Here is a 19,699-nt window from a genome sequence, read left to right as displayed (position 1 = left end):
GGAGTTTCAGCGATGAGACAAGACTAACTACCAATTGGATACCATGAAATTGGGGAGAAAAAGGGATAAAAAATAAAATAACAAACACCTTATGGAACAGCGGGGACTGTGAAGAGACACACACAGGCACAGACACATGTACACATGATAAGACAAACACTCTACACACACGTACACATGGATATTGTATTGTAGATATGTGATAGTTGAGCAGTGGCCTGAGGGAACACACTAAATGTGTTGTGACAAGTGTTTTACACTGTATAGGAAGAGTAGTGGGGATCCTTAATAAATATAATTACAAACTAAGATAAAAAAAGAGACCAAGAACTACAAACATGTACAAACTGCAAACTGCTCTGACAACCATAACTTCATTTTGTTCCTATTTTTCTTTGGATACGGTCTTTCTCCACTTCAGAGCACATTGTTGATACATCTGACAGAAAAACTCTGGGCCAGCAGTCAGAGCAGAACATTGAATAACATCTGGTACCTTGGCCTTCTTTGTTGATGGTGAGTGGGATGTGGTGGACAGTCTGCAGCTTCACACATGAGTTGGTCAACATCTGTAGCTCCATGGAGGTCAGGGAGAAGCTCTTGAAGCCTGGGAGAGGGACCATACAAACACAGGGACAGGGTTCAGGGGTCAGAGTCACCCACACAGTATGTCACAGTACAGTGTGTATGTTAATGCTGCATGTGAGCAAATATTAGTGGTTTCAATTGGTTGGTTCAATTCACACAATGGACTACAGGTCAGATTATTGGGCATCTTCTATCATCTAACCTGAGCCAATGGCTGCTCCTTACTCAAACACTCATTGCTTACAGAGTGATACTGAAGAGATTTAGTCACAGTAGAATACTGAGGGCCACCTACATTTCTTCTGTTGTTCCCGGATCGTCTCCTTCCACTCAGCACGCTCGTAGTCTGATGACATCAGAAACATGTAACCCTGAAACACAGTACACACTTAGATACAATACAATCATATACAGCCTATCAAAGATGATGATGGTGATTGTAATGATGTAGAGGGTGATAGTGATGGTGATGATAGCTTGTTGTTGATGATGATGAGGGTGATGAAGAGGAAGACAGGGGTTCACCTTGCCGTTCCTGTTGTGTACTCGGAGGGCCATACTGGGGGAGGTGAGCAGCAGAAGAGACTCCTGCTCCGACAGCTTCTTCCTCAACCTGTCAATCACCTTCGACCCTTTGTTGGCTCGCTAGACAGAAGAAAAAAAAATTGTCAAAAGACCTGTCAACTACATTTACATACTATGGTATGTGTGTGTGCGTATGCATGCATGTGTGTCTGTGTGTGTGTGTGTGTACACTGTCTGTGACATACCTTCTCTCTCTGGATCTCACTCTTGATGTGAGAGATCTTGACCTTCATGGCGTCCAGCTCCTCGTCAGGCACCTGGGGGATGGGCAGAGGCTCAGACTCATCTGCGTTCTGGAAGGTTAGGTCTGACAGAGGGATGTACCACTTGGAATCATACTGCTGACTCTTCCTGCAGAGAGGGAGGGATGGAGATAAAGATAGAGAGTGAGTGAGAGAAAGAGAGAGAGAAAGAGAGAGAGGAAGTGATATGATTAGAAATCCTAGCATCTTGAAGACAGACATGTCCTGGAATATGTTAGAAGAAAAGAAGAGTTGAACATAGACAGAACGATGGGAAGACTATTTTACCCTCCGATCTGTTTCTTGAGCTTGGCGCAGAGCAGCAGGTCGGTGAAGAGGAAAACATGGCGGAGCTTCCTGGCTCCCTCCACCAGCTCCACCATGAAGCTGTCCTTCAGCAGCTGGCGGTTCTACGAGACCACACAATCAGCCATCAGATCAATCTATACATCAGCTTATCAAACAATACTATACACTTCCATATTTTGTATTGGTTAAGACATTGTGGTGTGTGTGTGTGTGTGTGGGGGGGCTCTTATGCCACCATGATCCAGAAGGGGGCAGTGATGTTTTTACACACACAGCTGTACATTTACAGCTCTGTCTATAAAATAAAACAGCTTGCATCAGGAGAGGGCCAATGTTACAACACTGTTCCATATGCCTTGTCTAACCTCATGAAGGCGTACTGTAGATACTACAGGAGGTACATTTCTGAACAGGTCCAGCAAGTCTACAGCACATCAGGAGGATCTTTGAAGTAAAAAATACCTAACTAAAGCATATCTATGCCCAACACAAGGAGGGCATATCTGAACAAAGCACATAGTCCATGTGAGGACATTACAGATTTACTGCACTCCCTACAATGAACGGTCTGATAAAGCTAGGCCTGAGGGGTAGAGGCTCACAAGCAACCCCCCCCCCCCCCCCCCCCCCATGTTTCTGTGTGTGTGAGTCATCCACGCTCACACACACCTAACAGGGTCTCCCCCGGCAAAGTGCAGGGTTGTTGCTGTACCAGTCAGTGTGTATGGACCATCTTAAGGGGAATGTCGAACAATGGCTCAGAGTCTCTGATCCAGACAGCAGCACGTCACACAGGACCCCCAGAAAGAGTAGATGCTGCATGAGCAACAGATAATAGGGATCCTAATAAATAACCAAAAAAACACAGGCACCACAGAGACATGGTAGGACACCTGCTCTGTGCCTGTCCTCAGCCTGATTGACATTTAGAGTCTGATATCCCTGCTAAGAAGATGAGACACTTCTAATTTACTCATTCCCAATGGCTGCTCTAATTATTCATTAGATAGATAATGAACACAGCCGTGATAGATCACTTCCTCATTGGCTTATTAAAAATAACATTTTAGGCTTTCAAATGGTATCATTTATTTAAAAAGTGAAAGTAGTTGGGAGCCAAAATGGCTACATACTGTGGCTTTGATGTAAAGAGTGTGACCCCACAATCTGTCGGACACAGTGGAGGGATGTGCCTTTTTTAACTGATGACCATTGTACATATTGATCCTCTTTTCGGTTTGGGACGAGGTTTCATCAGCTGCTCAATTTGCATTGACGAATTCCCCTGACCTTCCAACTACATCACTGTGTTTCTGTGGTGCTCTCTGACTACTGTATTATTAAAGCAGTGTGTATGTATTGTACATCACAGGGTACAGCATTTCATTCAATCAAATCACGTCATCGATCCTGTTGGTCGTGGCTTGTAAGGGAGGGATCCAATAAGATAATAGCTCACCAGGAGATCATGGGGTGATTGCTAGAGATAAGCCAGTCAGGGGGATAACAGAGAGATTTAGGGATTACATGATGTCCTCTTGTGTATTGTAAGTGTATACTGGCCCTCCTAGAAAGTGAAGGGGATAGGGCGCCCAAACATTAGGGACACACATGTGTTTGTTTACCTTGTCAAACACAATCAAATGATCCTCCAGGCTGCAGATAACGACACTACATACAGTACACACTTTATATGACCCAATCATGTTACAATGCACCGTTCTAGATGCAGCCAGACCACTGACATTCTCCCTGAGGGACTCCTAATCTTTCTCTCCTCCTGAAGGACAAGGTCCTCCTCATCAAATACGCTTTACTAAGGCCTCCAGAGGAAATATGACTTTGGCCATCTCTCATAATCGCTGACTAAAAGGGCAGCAGGACTATTGAGAAAAGAGAGGCTCGGTCTGTGACGCACGCTGACAGCGAAGAACGCCTATGAAATATTGACCAGTTCGTGGTAGTCTCTCTGAGTGCTGTACGTGTGTGTTTGTGCGCATGTGTCTGTGCATAAATGTTCAAAATATATAAATTTAGAGTATGCTCTCAGAACCATCCACACACTGTGTGTGTGCCTCTCCTGCATGCCCAAACACACATCAAAAGCACATCACTCCCAGAGGCACAGAGAGGAGGGACAGAGACAGAAAGAGAGACAGAGAGAGAATGGCAGAGAGAATGAATGCGAGCGAGAGAGAGCGAGAGAGAGAGAGAGAGAGAGAGAGAGAGAGAGAGAGAAAGAGAGAGAGAGAGAGAGACAGAGAAGAGGGAGAGGGAGAGATAGAGAGAGAGACAGAAAGAGAGACAAAAGAGAGACTGAGAGAAGGAGACAGAGAGAGACAGAGAGAGAGAGAGAAAGAAGAGAGAGAGAGAGAGACAGAGAGAGAGACAGAAAGAGAGAAACAATATGACAAAATGTCAAAAATATAAAACAATTAGAGAGTGTCATTTATCCAAATTTGAAACCCTTATTCAAGGTTTCAAAGACCTCTCTGATGAGGATAGGCTACCCGTCCTGTTGGGGGAGGACACATAAAGCTGTGGGTTGGCAGCGCACTACATTGCTGCCTGCCATAAGATGAGGGACAGTGTCTGACAGACCAATCAATCTGCACCTGTCCTCTACTGTATGCTTATTGTTATTGTTCAATGTATGGTTATTTTGACCCTTGTTTATTGTTGTTACTGTTGTCCCGTTGACAATTTTGATTCTTATTATTTTCATATTGTAAATATCCAAAGTAAGCTTTGGCAATATGTATATTGTTACGTCATGCCAATAAAGCAAATTGAATTGAGAGAGACAGAGAGAGAGACAGAGACAGAGAGACAGAGAGAGAGAGAGACAGAGAGACAGAGAGACAGAGAGAGAGACTTCAGATGCAGCCAGGCTAATTAGCATTTTAATTAGGCATCTTCTGTTCGGCCCCCGACCCTCTACAACCACAATCTGGCTGGCCAAGGCCCCTGGGGGCCACTTGTGCTGCGCTCCTCCTGCACACCTCCACTAAACACATGCTGACAGTCTCATATGCTGTTGAAATGGTCCCCTCATTCTATTCTATACCGAGCATCATCAAACCACTACTCATCTAGGGCAGCATCTGTTATCATAACATGCTGACAGTTTCACACCGGAACAAACTGTTAACAATCCCAAACACGGCATCAAAACTCATTAGTCTCCCCACTCCAAGGCCAAGATTCAATCAGATCAAGCGTTAACCGGCGATAGCCGACACCCGCATAGCTGATGTTTTGGTGGTGTCCGAGGTGCTACTGCGTTGGAGCTGTCCAATCGGTGAGCAGCTACTACACCTCCAAAACAACCACAATGAGGATGTTGGCTAAAGAGGATCTGATTGAAAACAGCTCTAAAACTCTCCCTTCTTAATGAAAGCGCAATCTAGTGCAAAGCCAGCCCAGACCACCCTCTTCACCACCGCTTTGATGTCCTCCCATCAGGTCGGAGATAACGGACACCACAACCCTTCTCCCTGTCACCACAACCCTTCTCCCTGTCATCACAACCCTTCTCCCTGTCATCACAACCCTTCTCCCTGTCATCACAACCCTTCTCCCTGTCATCACAACCCTTCTCCCTGTCATCACAACCCTTCTCCCTGTCACCACAACCCTTCTCCCTGTCACCACAACCCTTCTCCCTGTCACCACAACCCTTCTCCCTGTCATCACAACCCTTCTCCCTGTCACCACAACCCTTCTCCCTGTCACCACAACCCTTCTCCCTGTCACCACAACCCTTCTCCCTGTCATCACAACCCTTCTCCCTGACCACAACCCTTCTCCCTGTCATCACAACCCTTCTCCCTGTCACCACAACCCTTCTCCCTGTCACCACAACCCTTCTCCCTGTCACCACAACCCTTCTCCCTGTCATCACAACCCTTCTCCCTGTCACCACAACCCTTCTCCCTGTCACCACAACCCTTCTCCCTGTCATCACAACCCTTCTCCCTGTCATCACAACCCTTCTCCCTGACCACAACCCTTCTCCCTGTCATCACAACCCTTCTCCCTGACCACAACCCTTCTCCCTGTCATCACAACCCTTCTCCCTGACCACAACCCCACTACTAGCTCTGATTAACCTCTGTTCAACACAGACACTCAAGACAGCGTAAGAGCCGGTCTGAAAGCAGAGCTAACAGGATCACTGCTATTTTGACTTAGTCCTCAACAGCTTTCACTATTTGTGGGACCGATGCACTGGAAGTCTTGTCACTTAAGCATTCTCCGGAGTAGCCGATGATTGTGGACTAAAGGCTGAAGTAGCATCGTGTCACCGGGGAACGATAATGACCGGGCGTTCCTGTAAGACTGGAGATATCCAAGTCTTATCCAAGCCAACCCAAGTCGACTGTGTATGCGTCCCAAATGGCAACCTATTCCCTATATAGCGCACTACCCTATGGGCCCTGGTCAAAAGTAGTGCAATATAAAGGGAACAGGGTACCATTTGTCACGCATCCTATATTTGTGTATATGTAACATAGTAGGGTAAAGCACACGCACACCCCAGGAATATTCTCACACACTAGCTAATGCACAATATAATGAGGCCATTGATTTCCATGCACTCGTTTCATGTATCCATTATCAATATTTGATGATCAGTGTGGTCTGGGCAGACAGAGTTGCAAATGGGGATATGGGGGTAGGGGGCGGGTAAGAGGGGTGATGATGGGATGCAGTAATGACACCCCCATGTGCAGAGGGAGGAGCCTCATCATGAATATTTAATATGAACTCTCCCAGTCAGAGAGACGGGGCTCGTTATGGGGCATTACATGTCACGCCAGCTGTCAATAAACTGACATCCATTAATGTACCACTCCCACCCGGGTCGGCAGTCTCTAGGGGGAAGATGTGGGGTTGGAGGGAAGGAGATCCAGCACAGAGAGCAAACAGTAGGGTTCCTAATAGGCATGCGCAGGGGATTCTGTATTATTACCATATTTGGGCATAGATTGCGTTTGACACCGTATTAGATCATCCCATACAGCCCTGACAATGACTACCGGGTCGTTCTCAGGGCAGGGCAAGGTCAATCTACCGGTGTTGGGTTACTGATCAATGACGTAATACCATACCCACAGCATAGACCTAGAATTACATAACGGTCCCACTTCTACCCTATGGCCCAAAGCCAAAAAGCTCTGCTATAGTCTATTGATTAAGAACATCCAACAACACAAAAATACAGCAGAGCTCTGGATCCGTATTCATAAAGCATCTCAGAATTGGAGTGCTGATCAGGTGCCCACTGTCAATGTAATCGTATTTGTTTATTACCGAAAAAGCCCAAACTATCCCAGATCCGCACTGCTCCTCACCTCTCCCTTCTTGACAGTCATGGACTGGCGTCTGGGCGTGGTCTCCTCGTTGATGCTGGACAGGAAGTTCTGGGAGATGCGGAGCGCGTCCTGTAGCAGGGGGTGGTCTGGGTGGCTGGAGGGCGTGTGCTTCAGCAGGTCCTACAGGCACACCCACAGACACACAGTTACCGTGTGTTACAGAGGCAGTCTTGAAACACACCCACAGACACACAGTTACCGTGTGTTACAGAGACAGTCTTGAAACACACCCACAGACACACAGTTACCGTGTGTTACAGAGACAGTCTTGAAACACACCCACAGACACACAGTTGCCGTGTGTTACAGAGACAGTCTTTAAACATCCTGAGGTGTGAGGTTCACAGAGTTACCAGTACATACAAAAAGAGCAGGAGAATAAACAAAAAGCAAGCTGTGTGTTTTGGGGCTGCCTTATACTCACATGCAGTACCAGGGTGCTACGAGTAACTCTGTCCACTGGTTTGTACAGGAGAGCTTTGGGAGAGAAAGGAGAGACAGCAGCATGAGCTACAACACAGCCCCTCCAACTAGGTCAGAGCACTATGACATGACACTAGTCAAATAAGTGCTGTTACTAAAAATGAGCCAGTCTATTTTTCTGTGGCAGTGATTTAGTCTGCGTCCCAAATGGTAGCCTATTCCCTATATAGTGCACTACTTTTGACCAGAGTAGTCAGAAGTATAGGACTATATAGGGTGCCATTTCAGACACAAGTTAAATGTTCAGTTATACTGTTGGCTACTTACTCTCCAGAGAGTTCTTGGCTGACTGATCCTTCAAGTCCTTGGTGCTCCTCACCTTGAGGTTCTGTAGGGACACAGAATGAGTGAACAGTAGACAACATTACACAGAGGAAAACCTGATGCTGATCAACATACAACCAATATGGTGCTGGCAAATGATAATGACAGCCTGGCCCCTTGGCCTGATGTAGTGCTTCATGTCTTATAGTCTGTCCCAAATGGCACAGTATTCCCTATATATAGTAGTGCACTACTTCTGATCAGAGCCCTGCAGGCCTTGGTCAAAAGTAGTACACTATAAATGGAATAGGGTGCCATTTGGGATGCAGTAGCCCAGCAGTAATGACACAGACACACTCTCCTCAGCCTAACTCCTAATTCAACGTATCCTGCACCCAATAAGCCATCATCAGCATTTTTTCCACAGTCACGTTCAGATGGCAGAGAGACATGCATCATTACATATCCCATTAAAAACACTGAATGATTGATTCTCTGCCTCAAATCCAGTCACCATCTTAAAGGGATACCTCAGGATTTTGGAAATGAGGCCCTTTATCTACTTCCCCAGAGTCAGATGAACTCGTGGATGAAAAAGTTTTTTATTTGTGTGCAGTTTGAAGGAAGTTGGTAACTAGTGCAACCAAGTCTATAGTATCTGCTAGCTAGTCAGTTAAGAACAAATTCTTATTTTACAATGATGGCTAGGAACAGTGGGTTAACTGCCTTGTTCCTGGGCAGAAGGACAGATTTTTACCTTGTCAGCTCAGGGATTCAATCTAGCAACCTTTCGGTTACTGGCCCAACGCTCTAACCACTAGGCTTCCTGCCGCCAACATCCCGAAGTATCCCTTTAATGTTCACCGGTGGCTTTGGCACAAGATTTTACGTACCAGCGGTCGTGACTACATACAGACTTTAATCCAAAATATCTGTCCAAAATAAGCCCTTAAAAAAACTGCTAGTCAAGAGATCGTAGTGAAATTTGATTATTTAACGCATTCACACCTGTAGCCTGATAAGCAATGAAGCGTTTCACCACGTGTAACCCCAGCTTCGTACATCATCGTCTAAACTGTTTCTCCTTGCCTTGTCATTATGCTTCTCTGTTCAGGCAATTACACTTCCTATCTGAGAGAGACGTTCTTCCACTAGCATGGCTGGGCCCTTCAGGCTACTGTAAAGCTCTGTTTTGGGGATAAATTAATATATTAGCCTGTCATGGTTCATCTGCACATAGGTAAGATTGAGTGCATTTCCATACTACAGGGTTTCTAACACTGGCCGCCGGGGACTCAGACAGCAACCAGAAACCCAAGAAAATATTTCCCACCACCTCCCTCTGCATTGGTTCCACATCACTGCAGAACACACAGATCGCAGACACACAGGCAGGCAGGCAGGCAAAACAGTATAATAATAATACAATTCAAGTGTGTGTTCTAATGGCAATCAGAGGCGTCATGCCCATAGGGGGCAGAATGACACAGGCCCCCTCAGATTTGATTTGATTTTAACTGCCGGTGATGGGCAGGACTCACAGGAGGTATATTTGAAAATTGTATCAAGCTATGTAGCATACTGATTCCTTCTTGATTAATATATCAAATTAAAACGTTTTGTTGTTCCTATGTAGTACTAGCCACGTAGTTGGCTTTAGCGAGCCAGCTAAATAGGTTCCCAATCTCCAAACTAGCTACCAAGCCATTTCAGGTTAGAGTAACTTATCTAACTATCTTAGCTGACATGCCTACTGGCAAGGTTGCTAGATTTGAGAAAAGTAAGCAATTACTAAATGTACTGAATAAGACTCACATTCCTTTCAATCTTTTACACAGGTTTTAGCAGAGCTGCAGAGAAGCATATCTAGGGTCGCAGTTGTACTAAACTCCTAAGGCATAAAAGTTCTTCAAGAATCAATTTGCATCATTCATCAAAATGACAATTGAACAGGTAATGTGGTATGCTTAGATAACCTATGCAGAAAAATATAATAAAAAATAAAATAAAAATTGAATTAGGCATAATGATTATGGCTCTAGACTGCAGGAAAATGCTGTTTCAGGTGTTTGAAAAATGCTAAATTCTCCACCGTCCATCTATCCATCCACACGTACTTCATGCACCCTCTAAAATAATGGGTTCATGACGCCCCTGAGGGCAATGATTGTGAAATTGTGTGGGTGGTGGCGGTGAAGGGGTTTGTGGGTAAAACAAATAGAATAAAGTTGTTGAGTTTGATACCCCACTGTCCTCTTTACACGAGTAGATGTGAAATGTTCTCCCAACGATTTTCCCTGTGTGCTTAATGGCCCACTTTCACAGTCTCCAACCATCCTCTCTGTCTGTCTCTCTACGCAGCGTGGCAGAGTGACCTGGGGCTGGGCCACAAAGCCGCTTCCTAAGAGCTGGAGAAGGAGCTACTTTCCTCTCAGGAGGAGAGAGATTGAAGAGAAACATTTATTTTCAAGCTGTCACTTTGAGGATGTGGGAGGCTGAGTGTGTTCATATACTGTTAGTGGAGGATGTTTCTTCCTTCCCACCCATATCCCATCACCCCATCTCCAAAACAAGAGGTGTACCCCCTAGCCCCCATAGTCAAGATGAAAGGACAAAACCTATCCAGACCAGTAGTCATTACCTCCTTGCTTCCATACCTGCTCCACTCGCTCCCTTCCTCCTTCTCTCACCTCCCTGTCCCCTGTCCTCCCATACCTCCTGTCTCCTCTCCTCCCTCCCTCACCTCCCTGTCCCCTCTCCTCCCATACCTCCCTGTCCCCTCTCCTCCCATACCTCCGTGTCTCCTCTCCTCCCTCCCTCCTTCACCTCCCTGTCCCCACTCCTCCCATACCTCCCCCTCTCCTCTCCTCCCTCCCTCCTTCCCTCACCTCCCATACCTCCCTGTCTCCTCTCCTCCCTCCCTCACCTCACTGTCCCCTCTCCTCCCATACCTCCCTGTCTTCTCTCCTCCCTCCCTCCCATACCGCCCCATCTACCTCCGTGCCAGTTCCCATTACCTCAGAGATTTCAGCAAACTGCGTGTTGGCCTGACAGCACTTCTCAGCCGTCTCCACAGCAACCTCGTAGTTGTCCACAAAGGCCCGGTAAACTCCCAGCTGGCTGGCCTGTCGAACGGACGGGGAGGGTGCGAGAGAGGACAAAATACAAAAGCCACATTAAAACACAGTCACCACTTTCCATAGCCCATATTTACCCAAACAGGCCTTCTGTTTGCATTGCTGTTTTGGGGGAAAGAAGGACATGTTGGCATAATCACAACATGAGAAATGACAGCTACATCCCAACAACAGAGTTCACCATAATGAGTGAAGAAAAAAAACAAAGTATTTGGGACACAGTTCGACAGACGGGCAATGTCATCATCGCCACAGGAAACACCAGCGTTTCCGTGGCGCAGTCCCGGCCTACGGCTGTTGCCATGGTAGCGGCGGAGTGGAGGCCTACGCTGGGGTGAGTAATGAGTGTCCTGGGTAACAGTTGCTGTAAAAACACATTTGAAAATCTCATTCAGCCGTCCTAACTCCTTGAAACTCTGCCCGTCAGTAACACTATCCATCTCCTTAGCGCTCAACTACCCAATCCATTCTCCCGAATACAAGCCTGACAGCAATGGATGAAGAGGGGGGTAGAGTGTGTTATGATGAGAGAGGGGGCAACTGAGGCAAACGCAAAAATGTTTTACACACACGCACGCACCAACACACGTACGAACACACACACACAGCTACACACACAGCACCAAGGTAGCTTAGTGTGCCCCTGAAGAATAGTCTACAAGAACACAGTGCTCAGGACACAATATGCTTCTCTACTTTACCTTAGCACTGGTCCATCTGCACCTGCTCATCAATATCTCCAGGTCATTGTACGTAGATGACAGACAGCAGGCTGCCAGAACCTGTTCCTAAAAACCTTCTCCTCTCTTTACTTTCTAGCATCACCTATGAGCTCATCCCATTCCCATTATCATCCTGGTGTGACCCCTGACCTTTACAGTATTTCCTGTCCCCTGGTGTCACGCTGAGACAATCGATTTTGTCCCACAGTCGAAAGAAACCCACGTTTTTCCAGGAGCTGCTAGAAGTTGAGGCGGTAAGCAATTTTCCCCACCAAGCAATCCTATCCCCACTGCGTCTGAGTCCTACCCCGGGCCAGAATAAATCTGCACCACAGTGGACAGGAATTCAGAGCGTGACAATCCCACTATGGGCGGGGAGGAGCCGGAATGGCGGTAATAGCACTGCAGACATGGAGCAGTTGGAGCCGTTCGACACACACAGTTGCTGGCTGGCTGTATGGTGACGTAAGATGATGAGTGTAACCGCATGGTTGGGATGCTTTTCTTATCTAGCACAGACTGGGTGGAAGATGTCATCAACAGCACAAGAATGGACTCATAACATGCACTGTATGTCGGTGTACATATTGTATACTTTGTGTGTAAAGATGCTACAGTATTACTCTTGAAATTCACCATTCATATGCACCTATCCTAGATAAAGAAAATGGCAGTCTCCATGGTGTATTCATAGACCTAGTATATAAGAAACAGCAGAGAGGGCTGTACCATTAGGGGAAAACAGTACAGTGTATTATTTAGCCCCATTTTGGGGCTTTAAAGGAGTGTGAGAATACTTCTCTCTTGACACCAGCTCTCATAACCTGTCATTAACCTTTTTTCAGTTTTTTCCCCCCTTCTTTCTGGTAGTGATGAGCTGTTACTTTTCCTCCGGCTGCCTGTCTGTTACAGAGACTTCACAGACAGGGGGAGACAGCTCTATCAGAGAGACTCAGCCTAAATCTGCTAGCTGCTCCCCTCACCCACTCTCCTCCCTCCTCTCCCCTCACCCACTCTCCTCCCTCCTCTCCTCTCTTCTCATCCTCTCTTGCTCCCCTCCTCCACCCTAAATGGCTGTCATGTAAGGAGAGTTTTCCTGCGGTGTTGGTGTCTTCTTCCCCTGATGTCTGGCGAGAGGAATTGGGGGAAAGATGTATTTTGGTATGAGGGAGATAAAGAGATTGATAGAGAAAGAACTAACAGACTGCTCCTCTACTGTAGCCTACAACCTGTGAATCCATATTGCTCCTCTACTATAGCCTACAACCTGTGAATCCATATTGCTCCTCTACTGTAGCCTACAACCTGTGAATCCATATTGCTCCTCTACTGTAGCCTACAACCTGTGAATCCATATTGCTCCTCTACTGTAGCCTACAACCTGTGAATCCATATTGCTCCTCTACTGTAGCCTACAACCTGTGAATCCATATTGCTCCTCTACTGTAGCCTACAACCTGTGAATCCATATTGCTCCTCTACTGTAGCCTACAACCTGTGAATCCATATTGCTCCTCTACTATAGCCTACAACCTGTGAATCCATATTGCTCCTCTACTGTAGCCTACAACCTGTGAATCCATATTGCTCCTCTACTGTAGCCTACAACCTGTGAATCCATATTGCTCCTCTACTGTAGCCTACAACCTGTGAATCCATATTGCTCCTCTACTATAGCCTACAACCTGTGAATCCATATTGCTCCTCTACTGTAGCCTACAACCTGTGAATCCATATTGCTCCTCTACTGTAGCCTACAACCTGTGAATCCATATTGCTCCTCTACTGTAGCCTACAACCTGTGAATCCATATTGCTCCTCTACTGTAGCCTACAACCTGTGAATCCATATTGCTCCTCTACTGTAGCCTACAACCTGTGAATCCATATTGCTCCTCTACTGTAGCCTACAACCTGTGAATCCATATTGCTCCTCTACTATAGCCTACAACCTGTGAATCCATATTGCTCCTCTACTATAGCCTACAACCTGTGAATCCATATTGCTCCTCTACTGTAGCCTACAACCTGTGAATCCATATTGCTCCTCTACTATAGCCTACAACCTGTGAATCCATATTGCTCCTCTACTGTAGCCTACAACCTGTGAATCCATATTGCTCCTCTACTGTAGCCTACAACCTGTGAATCCATATTGCTCCTCTACTGTAGCCTACAACCTGTGAATCCATATTGCTCCTCTACTATAGCCTACAACCTGTGAATCCATATTGCTCATCTACTGTAGCCTACAACCTGTGAATCCATATTGCTCCTCTACTGTAGCCTACAACCTGTGAATCCATATTGCTCCTCTACTATAGCCTACAACCTGTGAATCCATATTGCTCCTCTACTGTAGCCTACAACCTGTGAATCCATATTGCTCCTCTACTATAGCCTACAACCTGTGAATCCATATTGCTCCTCTACTGTAGCCTACAACCTGTGAATCCATATTGCTCCTCTTTCAACGCTTGTCTGCTGGGAGACGCAAAACGCAGCCGTTGATGCCACTGCTTATCACATAGCAGACACAGACAAGAGAGATGGAGGAGAACAATTAATAAATAAATGCGGAAAAGGATTCCGGCGTGTGCCGCCCTGACAGTATAACAGACAAATGAAATAGTCATTGTTCAGGCCTCCGGGGAGAGCGGGCTTTGTGAAGATAATAGGAGGGAAGAGAGAGAGAAAAGTCCCCCATCGCTCAGTGTATGGCACTATTTATAGGCTGCTTCTTAGAGACAGAGAGCACACAGTGTAACATTAGTCTCAGAGCTCCCTGGGTAGAAAAGACAGCATTGTGACACTCTACTTCTTCATGTGCACTGTCCTCGTACACACAGCACTCATGACAGGCTAGACTCAGGCTCTACTTCTGCAGTCACTGCATGAGCATTAGGGGGATAAACAAGTGGTTAATTCAGGGTTAATTGACCCGTTGTGAACATGATGAAATGGGCCCAGTCAGTACAGGTTTGGCTCTGGCCTCCGTGGCAGAAGCTCTCGGGTCAGGAGGAGAGGGACTATTCCATCTGTCCCTAAAATAAGTTGCACCTCATGAGGTTGATCAATGTGATTTGATTTAACATTTCTTCCATTCAGAGTACGGATGCTGCTGTGAGCTATGACACAGAGCCACACAGAACCACAGGCAGACTAATGCATAAGGGTCCTGCCTGTGTTAATGCATAAGGGTCCTGTGTCATTCTGAATGAGGCTCATGATGTCATGTTGCCATGCAGCCAGGTCCAGGGAGGGAGTCCTCTGTCATCCTGAGTCAGGCTCCAGGCTCCCACAGACACAGGGCAGGGGCGCATCCCAGTCTTATGACCTCACCTGTTTCTGGAAGAGGTCCCCCACGCGCTGGTGGTGGCTCCACTGCTGCACCCGGGGAAGCAGGCTGTCGTAGAACTCCTTGTGGACCTCGTAAAGCTCGGGCACTTTGAAGAAGATGGTCTCGATCTGGGGGATGGTCAGCACTGGCTGGGACGTGGTGGCTGCTGCCTTCAGAGGCTTCATAGGCTGAGAGAACAGGTGAGAGAGAGAGAGAGAGAGAGAGAGAGAGAGAGAGAGAGAGAGAGAGAGAGAGAGAGAGAGAGAGAGAGAGAGAGAGAGAGAGAGAGAGAGAGAGAGAGAGAGAGAGAGAGAGAGAGAGAGAGAGAGAGAGAGAGAGAGAGAGAGAGAGAGAGAGAGAGAGAGAGAGAGAGAGAGAGAGTTTGTACTGTGTGTGCACGTTTATGTGATACATAGAGCACTCATGGAAAGTCCTGTGTGTGTGTTCCAGCCTCTCACCAGTAGCAGTGCCTCCAGGTGGCTGAGGTAGGTCTCCTCGCTGGCTAGGATCCCAGACAGAACCCACTTCCTCATCTCCAGGCCTTTCTCTAGGTCCAACTCCGTCTGCAACAAACACAGGAAACGACTATGAAAAAATGCACACACAAGTACTGTACAGACAATGCAAACAAAGCATGACCATTAGTCTGATGACAACAAAGTAGTGGGTAGAAAGAGGAGCTTTACAGTGCCTTCAGAAAGTATTCATACTCCATGACTTATTCCACATTTTGTTGTGTTACAACATGAATTCAAAATGGATTTTTTTAAAAACACAAAACCCCTACACACAAAACCCCATAATGACAAAGTGAAAACATGTTTTTGGAAATGTTTGCAAATTTATTGAATTAGAATTCCAAAAATATCTCATTTACAAAAGTTAGAATCACCTTTGGCAGTGATTACAGCCGTGAGCCTTTCTGGGTAAGTTTCTAAGAGCTTTGCACACCTGGATTGTACAATATTTGCCCATTATTCTTTTGAAAATTATTCAAGCTCTGTCATATTGGTTGTTGATCATTGCTAGACAACCATTTTCAGGTCTTACTATAGATTTTCAAGCAGATTTAAGTCAAAACTGTAACTTGGCCACTCAGGAACATTCACTGTCTTCTTGATAAGCAACTCCAGTGTAGATTTGGCATTGTGTTTAAGGTTATTGTCCTGCTGAAAGGTGAATTCGTCTCCCAGTGTCTGGTGGAGCAGACTGAACCAGGTTTTCCTCTTGGATTTTGCCTGTGCTTAGCTCCATATAGAGAGTGGTACTCAGTAATGTGTTGTATTGGATTTGCCCCAAACATAACACTTCATATTAAGGACAAAAAGTGAAATGCTATATCACATTTTTTGCAGTATTACTTTAGTGCCTTGTTGCAAACAGGATGCAAACCTCCCTGGTCTTTGTGGTGAAATCTGTATTTGAAATTCACTGCTTGACTGAGGGACTTTACAGATAATTGTATGTGTGGGGTACAGAGATGAGGTAGTCATTCAAAATTCATGTTAAACACTATTATTGCACACAGAGTTAGTCCATGCAACATATTATGTGACTTGCTAAGCACATTTTTACTCCTTAACGTTAGGCTTGCCTAACCAGGCACAAAGTGGTTGAATACTTATTGACTCAAGCCATTTCAGCTTTACATTTTTTATTAATTTGTAAAAATGTTGAAAAACATAATTCCACTTTGAATCTGAATGTAATCATGTTTAAATTCAGGCTGTAACAACAACAACATGTGGAAAAGGTCAAGGGGTGTGAATACCTTCTGAAGGCGCTAATAAACGCTGTGGTCTAAAATACAGGAAGCCTAGTGGTTAAGAGCAGTAACCCGAAAGGCCGCTGGTTCGAATCCCCGAGTCGACTAGGTATAAAATCTGTTGATGGCCTCCCGAGTGTCTAAGGCACTGCATCGCAGTGCTAGCTGTGCCACCAGAGACTCTGGGTTCGAGCCCAGGCTCTGTCTCAGCCGGCCGCGACCGGGAGGTCCGTGGGGCGGCGCACAATTGGCCCAGCGTCGTCCGGGTTAGGGAGGGTTTGGCCGGCAGGGATATCCCAGTCTCATCGCGCACTAGCGACTCCTGTGGCGGGCCGGGCGCAGTGCACGCTGACCAGGTCACTAGGTGTACGGTGTCTCCGCCGACACATTGGTGCGGTTGGCCTCCGGGTTGGATGTGCGTTGTGTGAAGAAGCAGTGTGGCTTGGTTGGGTTGTGTTTCGGAGGACGCATGGCTCTCGACCTTTGCCTCTCCCGAGTCCGTACGGGAGTTGCAGCGATGAGACAAGACAGCGATGAGACAAGACTACTACCAATTGGATACCATGAAATTGGGGAGAAAAAGGGGTAAAAAAAATAAATAAATAATCTGTTGATGTGCCCTTGAGCAAGGCAATTAACCCTAATTGCTCCTGTAAATGCAGCTTTGTTTTTAAAGAAGCCATTGTTCTCGCATTCTTCCAGGTCAACCAAACCTCACTAGAGAGTAACAACATTCAACATGCGGCCGATGGAAATCTTTGGGCCGTCTAGCCTAACCAAGGAACCTAAAATAACTCTGGCAGTCAGTATTTCCCATGGGATGTAGGGTGGTCTCTTAAAATGGCCAAGACAGAGGACAGGCATGGCAGGAGGTGTAGCTAACCCTCAGGCTACAGGACAGAGGAGATGAGAGACAGAGAGCAGAGCAGGCCATGGCTGGGCCAGGTAGACAGGCCCTCTCCTGGGTCTGGGATATCCAACCCAGACGTCTGGTTCACTAAGCTGAACTAAAGCTATCTGTATCCAGCTATTTCAGAGCACAACCTGGGGCTCCTTGGAAAGAGAGACACTGAGTGGAGGGAGGGAGGGGTAAACACAATGCTCCCTCAGGTATGGGGCCTCTGTCTGTCTGTCTGTCTGTCTGTCTGTCTGTCTGCCTGTCTGTCTGTCTGTCTGTCTGTCTGTCTGTCTGTCTGTCTGTCTGTGTGTCTGTGTGTCTGTGTGTCTGTGTGTCTGTCTGTGTGTGTGTGTGTGTGTGTGTGTGTGTGTGTGTGTGTGTGTGTGTGTGTGTGTGTGTGTGTGTGTGTGTGTGTGTTTCCCCATGCCAGACGGGCGCACTCCAAGGTGCCCTATATCGTCAGAGTGAGAGAGAGTGAGTGGAAAACTATTTATTTACAAATGCCATAGGAGAAATAATAAGTCCCCACATGTAGAAATGCAGGCTGAAATGAATTATAGAATGTGATCATGTCCTGTGTGTGTGTTTAATGGGGGGTAAATGAGCCTTAAACTCCTGCCTCCATGGCCACTGAACAGGTAGTGGAAGCAGCAGATGTCAGTAAGAGTCTCAGTGGAACTACAGGGGTCCCGACTCACTGATGGAATCCATCACCTAGAGGTCTGTGCTGTGGACTCCATTACCCATATGTCTGTGCTGTGCATCGCTCTGCTTCTTATACAACAAGCCGTTTCTGCTTCCATACTAGAGGAGAGTGTTAGAAGAGAAGAGAATATGAAGCCTTTCTAAGTGACAACAGTATGTACCGTTGGATGTTTGGAACAGCTACATGTCTGACAGATGACTGACCACCGATCTCACCTGAAGAAGATCAACAGATTGAATCTAATATTTTTCTGATGTGCGTTGAATCTTTATCTAACCCTGTAGGCCAGACAGGGCGAAAGCCTGAGGGACACTGCTTGATAACAGAAATGATCAGATAAAAGTGAATGAAAGAGAAAATGAATGTGAAACCTCTCAGAGATATAATGGGCCAGCCAGCCCACGCTTCCATTGTGGAGGTGAGCTAGCGTGTATCCATTCATTGCTCAGCCCCAGACTCTCCTCAGGGGACCCATCGCATCTCCAGACTATCATCTTTTATTTATTGCCGTAGCAACAACTAATGAGCCCCTCTCAGAATTCAGATGTGTAGAGACAGAGGGAGTCTGGTCCTGGGCCTATAACTCAGCTTATCACTCCAACACTGTGTGTGTGTGTGTGTGTGTGTGTGTGTGTGTGTGTGTGTGTGTGTGTGTGTGTGTGTGTGTGTGTGTGTGTGTGTGTGTGTGTGTGTGTGTGTGTGTGTACGTGCATGCCTGATTTAAAAAAAAAAAGGGAAGTGTGTGTGCGGGCATGCATAGTAAAGAATCTGTATGGGAAGCACCCACCCAAAGTCAGTCTACAGTAACTGTGTGTACCTTGACTTCATGTATCATTGCCTAAACACAAGCTAAATACCACATGGATGGATTCATGATCACTACTGATTTGTTTAAGTAGGTCTAAGTCTAATTGCTCTGTGGAAATACACCATAAGACATAGCAACAGTTATTATCGTGTATGTAAGCAGATGGCCTAATAACTGAGGACATTGCAAGAAACGTTCAAAGCCAGGTAGGAGGCGATTGTGGGCGGTGAAGCGCGTCACGTTTTATATAACTCCCGTTTACTTTCATTTCTCATATTTCTTCTGAACATCAACATCATCCCTCTCTATCCCTGAAGCGTTAATGAGACCGTTTCTCTTCTCTCTCTCTTCTCTCTGTTCCCAAAATACTCGGTGTAATGTGAAATCTAAACATCTCTGAATAATCTTGTTCTCTAAAGGAGTGAGTTATTGTACTGTAATACTTTCCAAGATTCTGGGGGAGATAGCATGATCA

General features: G+C 46.2%; 1 protein-coding gene across 2 annotated transcripts in view; it reads right to left on the bottom strand.

The window, feature by feature from the left end:
* Positions 1-19,699, bottom strand: part of LOC120026326 (breakpoint cluster region protein-like) — a 118,154-nt gene that overhangs the window by 21,792 nt on the left and 76,663 nt on the right. For both annotated transcript variants that reach the window (XM_038971165.1, XM_038971166.1), the window contains exons 4-14: positions 15,506-15,610; positions 15,050-15,235; positions 10,867-10,974; positions 7,853-7,913; positions 7,527-7,579; positions 7,082-7,222; positions 1,704-1,825; positions 1,359-1,524; positions 1,114-1,233; positions 884-959; positions 503-607 (exon numbers count right to left, since the gene is read on the bottom strand). In XM_038971165.1, the coding sequence (XP_038827093.1) occupies positions 503-607; positions 884-959; positions 1,114-1,233; positions 1,359-1,524; positions 1,704-1,825; positions 7,082-7,222; positions 7,527-7,579; positions 7,853-7,913; positions 10,867-10,974; positions 15,050-15,235; positions 15,506-15,610 (1,243 nt within the window). The remainder of the gene's footprint in view (positions 1-502; positions 608-883; positions 960-1,113; positions 1,234-1,358; positions 1,525-1,703; positions 1,826-7,081; positions 7,223-7,526; positions 7,580-7,852; positions 7,914-10,866; positions 10,975-15,049; positions 15,236-15,505; positions 15,611-19,699) is intronic.

This window comes from Salvelinus namaycush, chromosome 31, assembly GCF_016432855.1.
Source record: "Salvelinus namaycush isolate Seneca chromosome 31, SaNama_1.0, whole genome shotgun sequence".
Classification (NCBI taxonomy): domain Eukaryota; kingdom Metazoa; phylum Chordata; class Actinopteri; order Salmoniformes; family Salmonidae; genus Salvelinus; species Salvelinus namaycush.
Note: the sequence above shows the minus strand (reverse complement) of the source record. Positions and strands in the feature narration are given on the sequence as shown.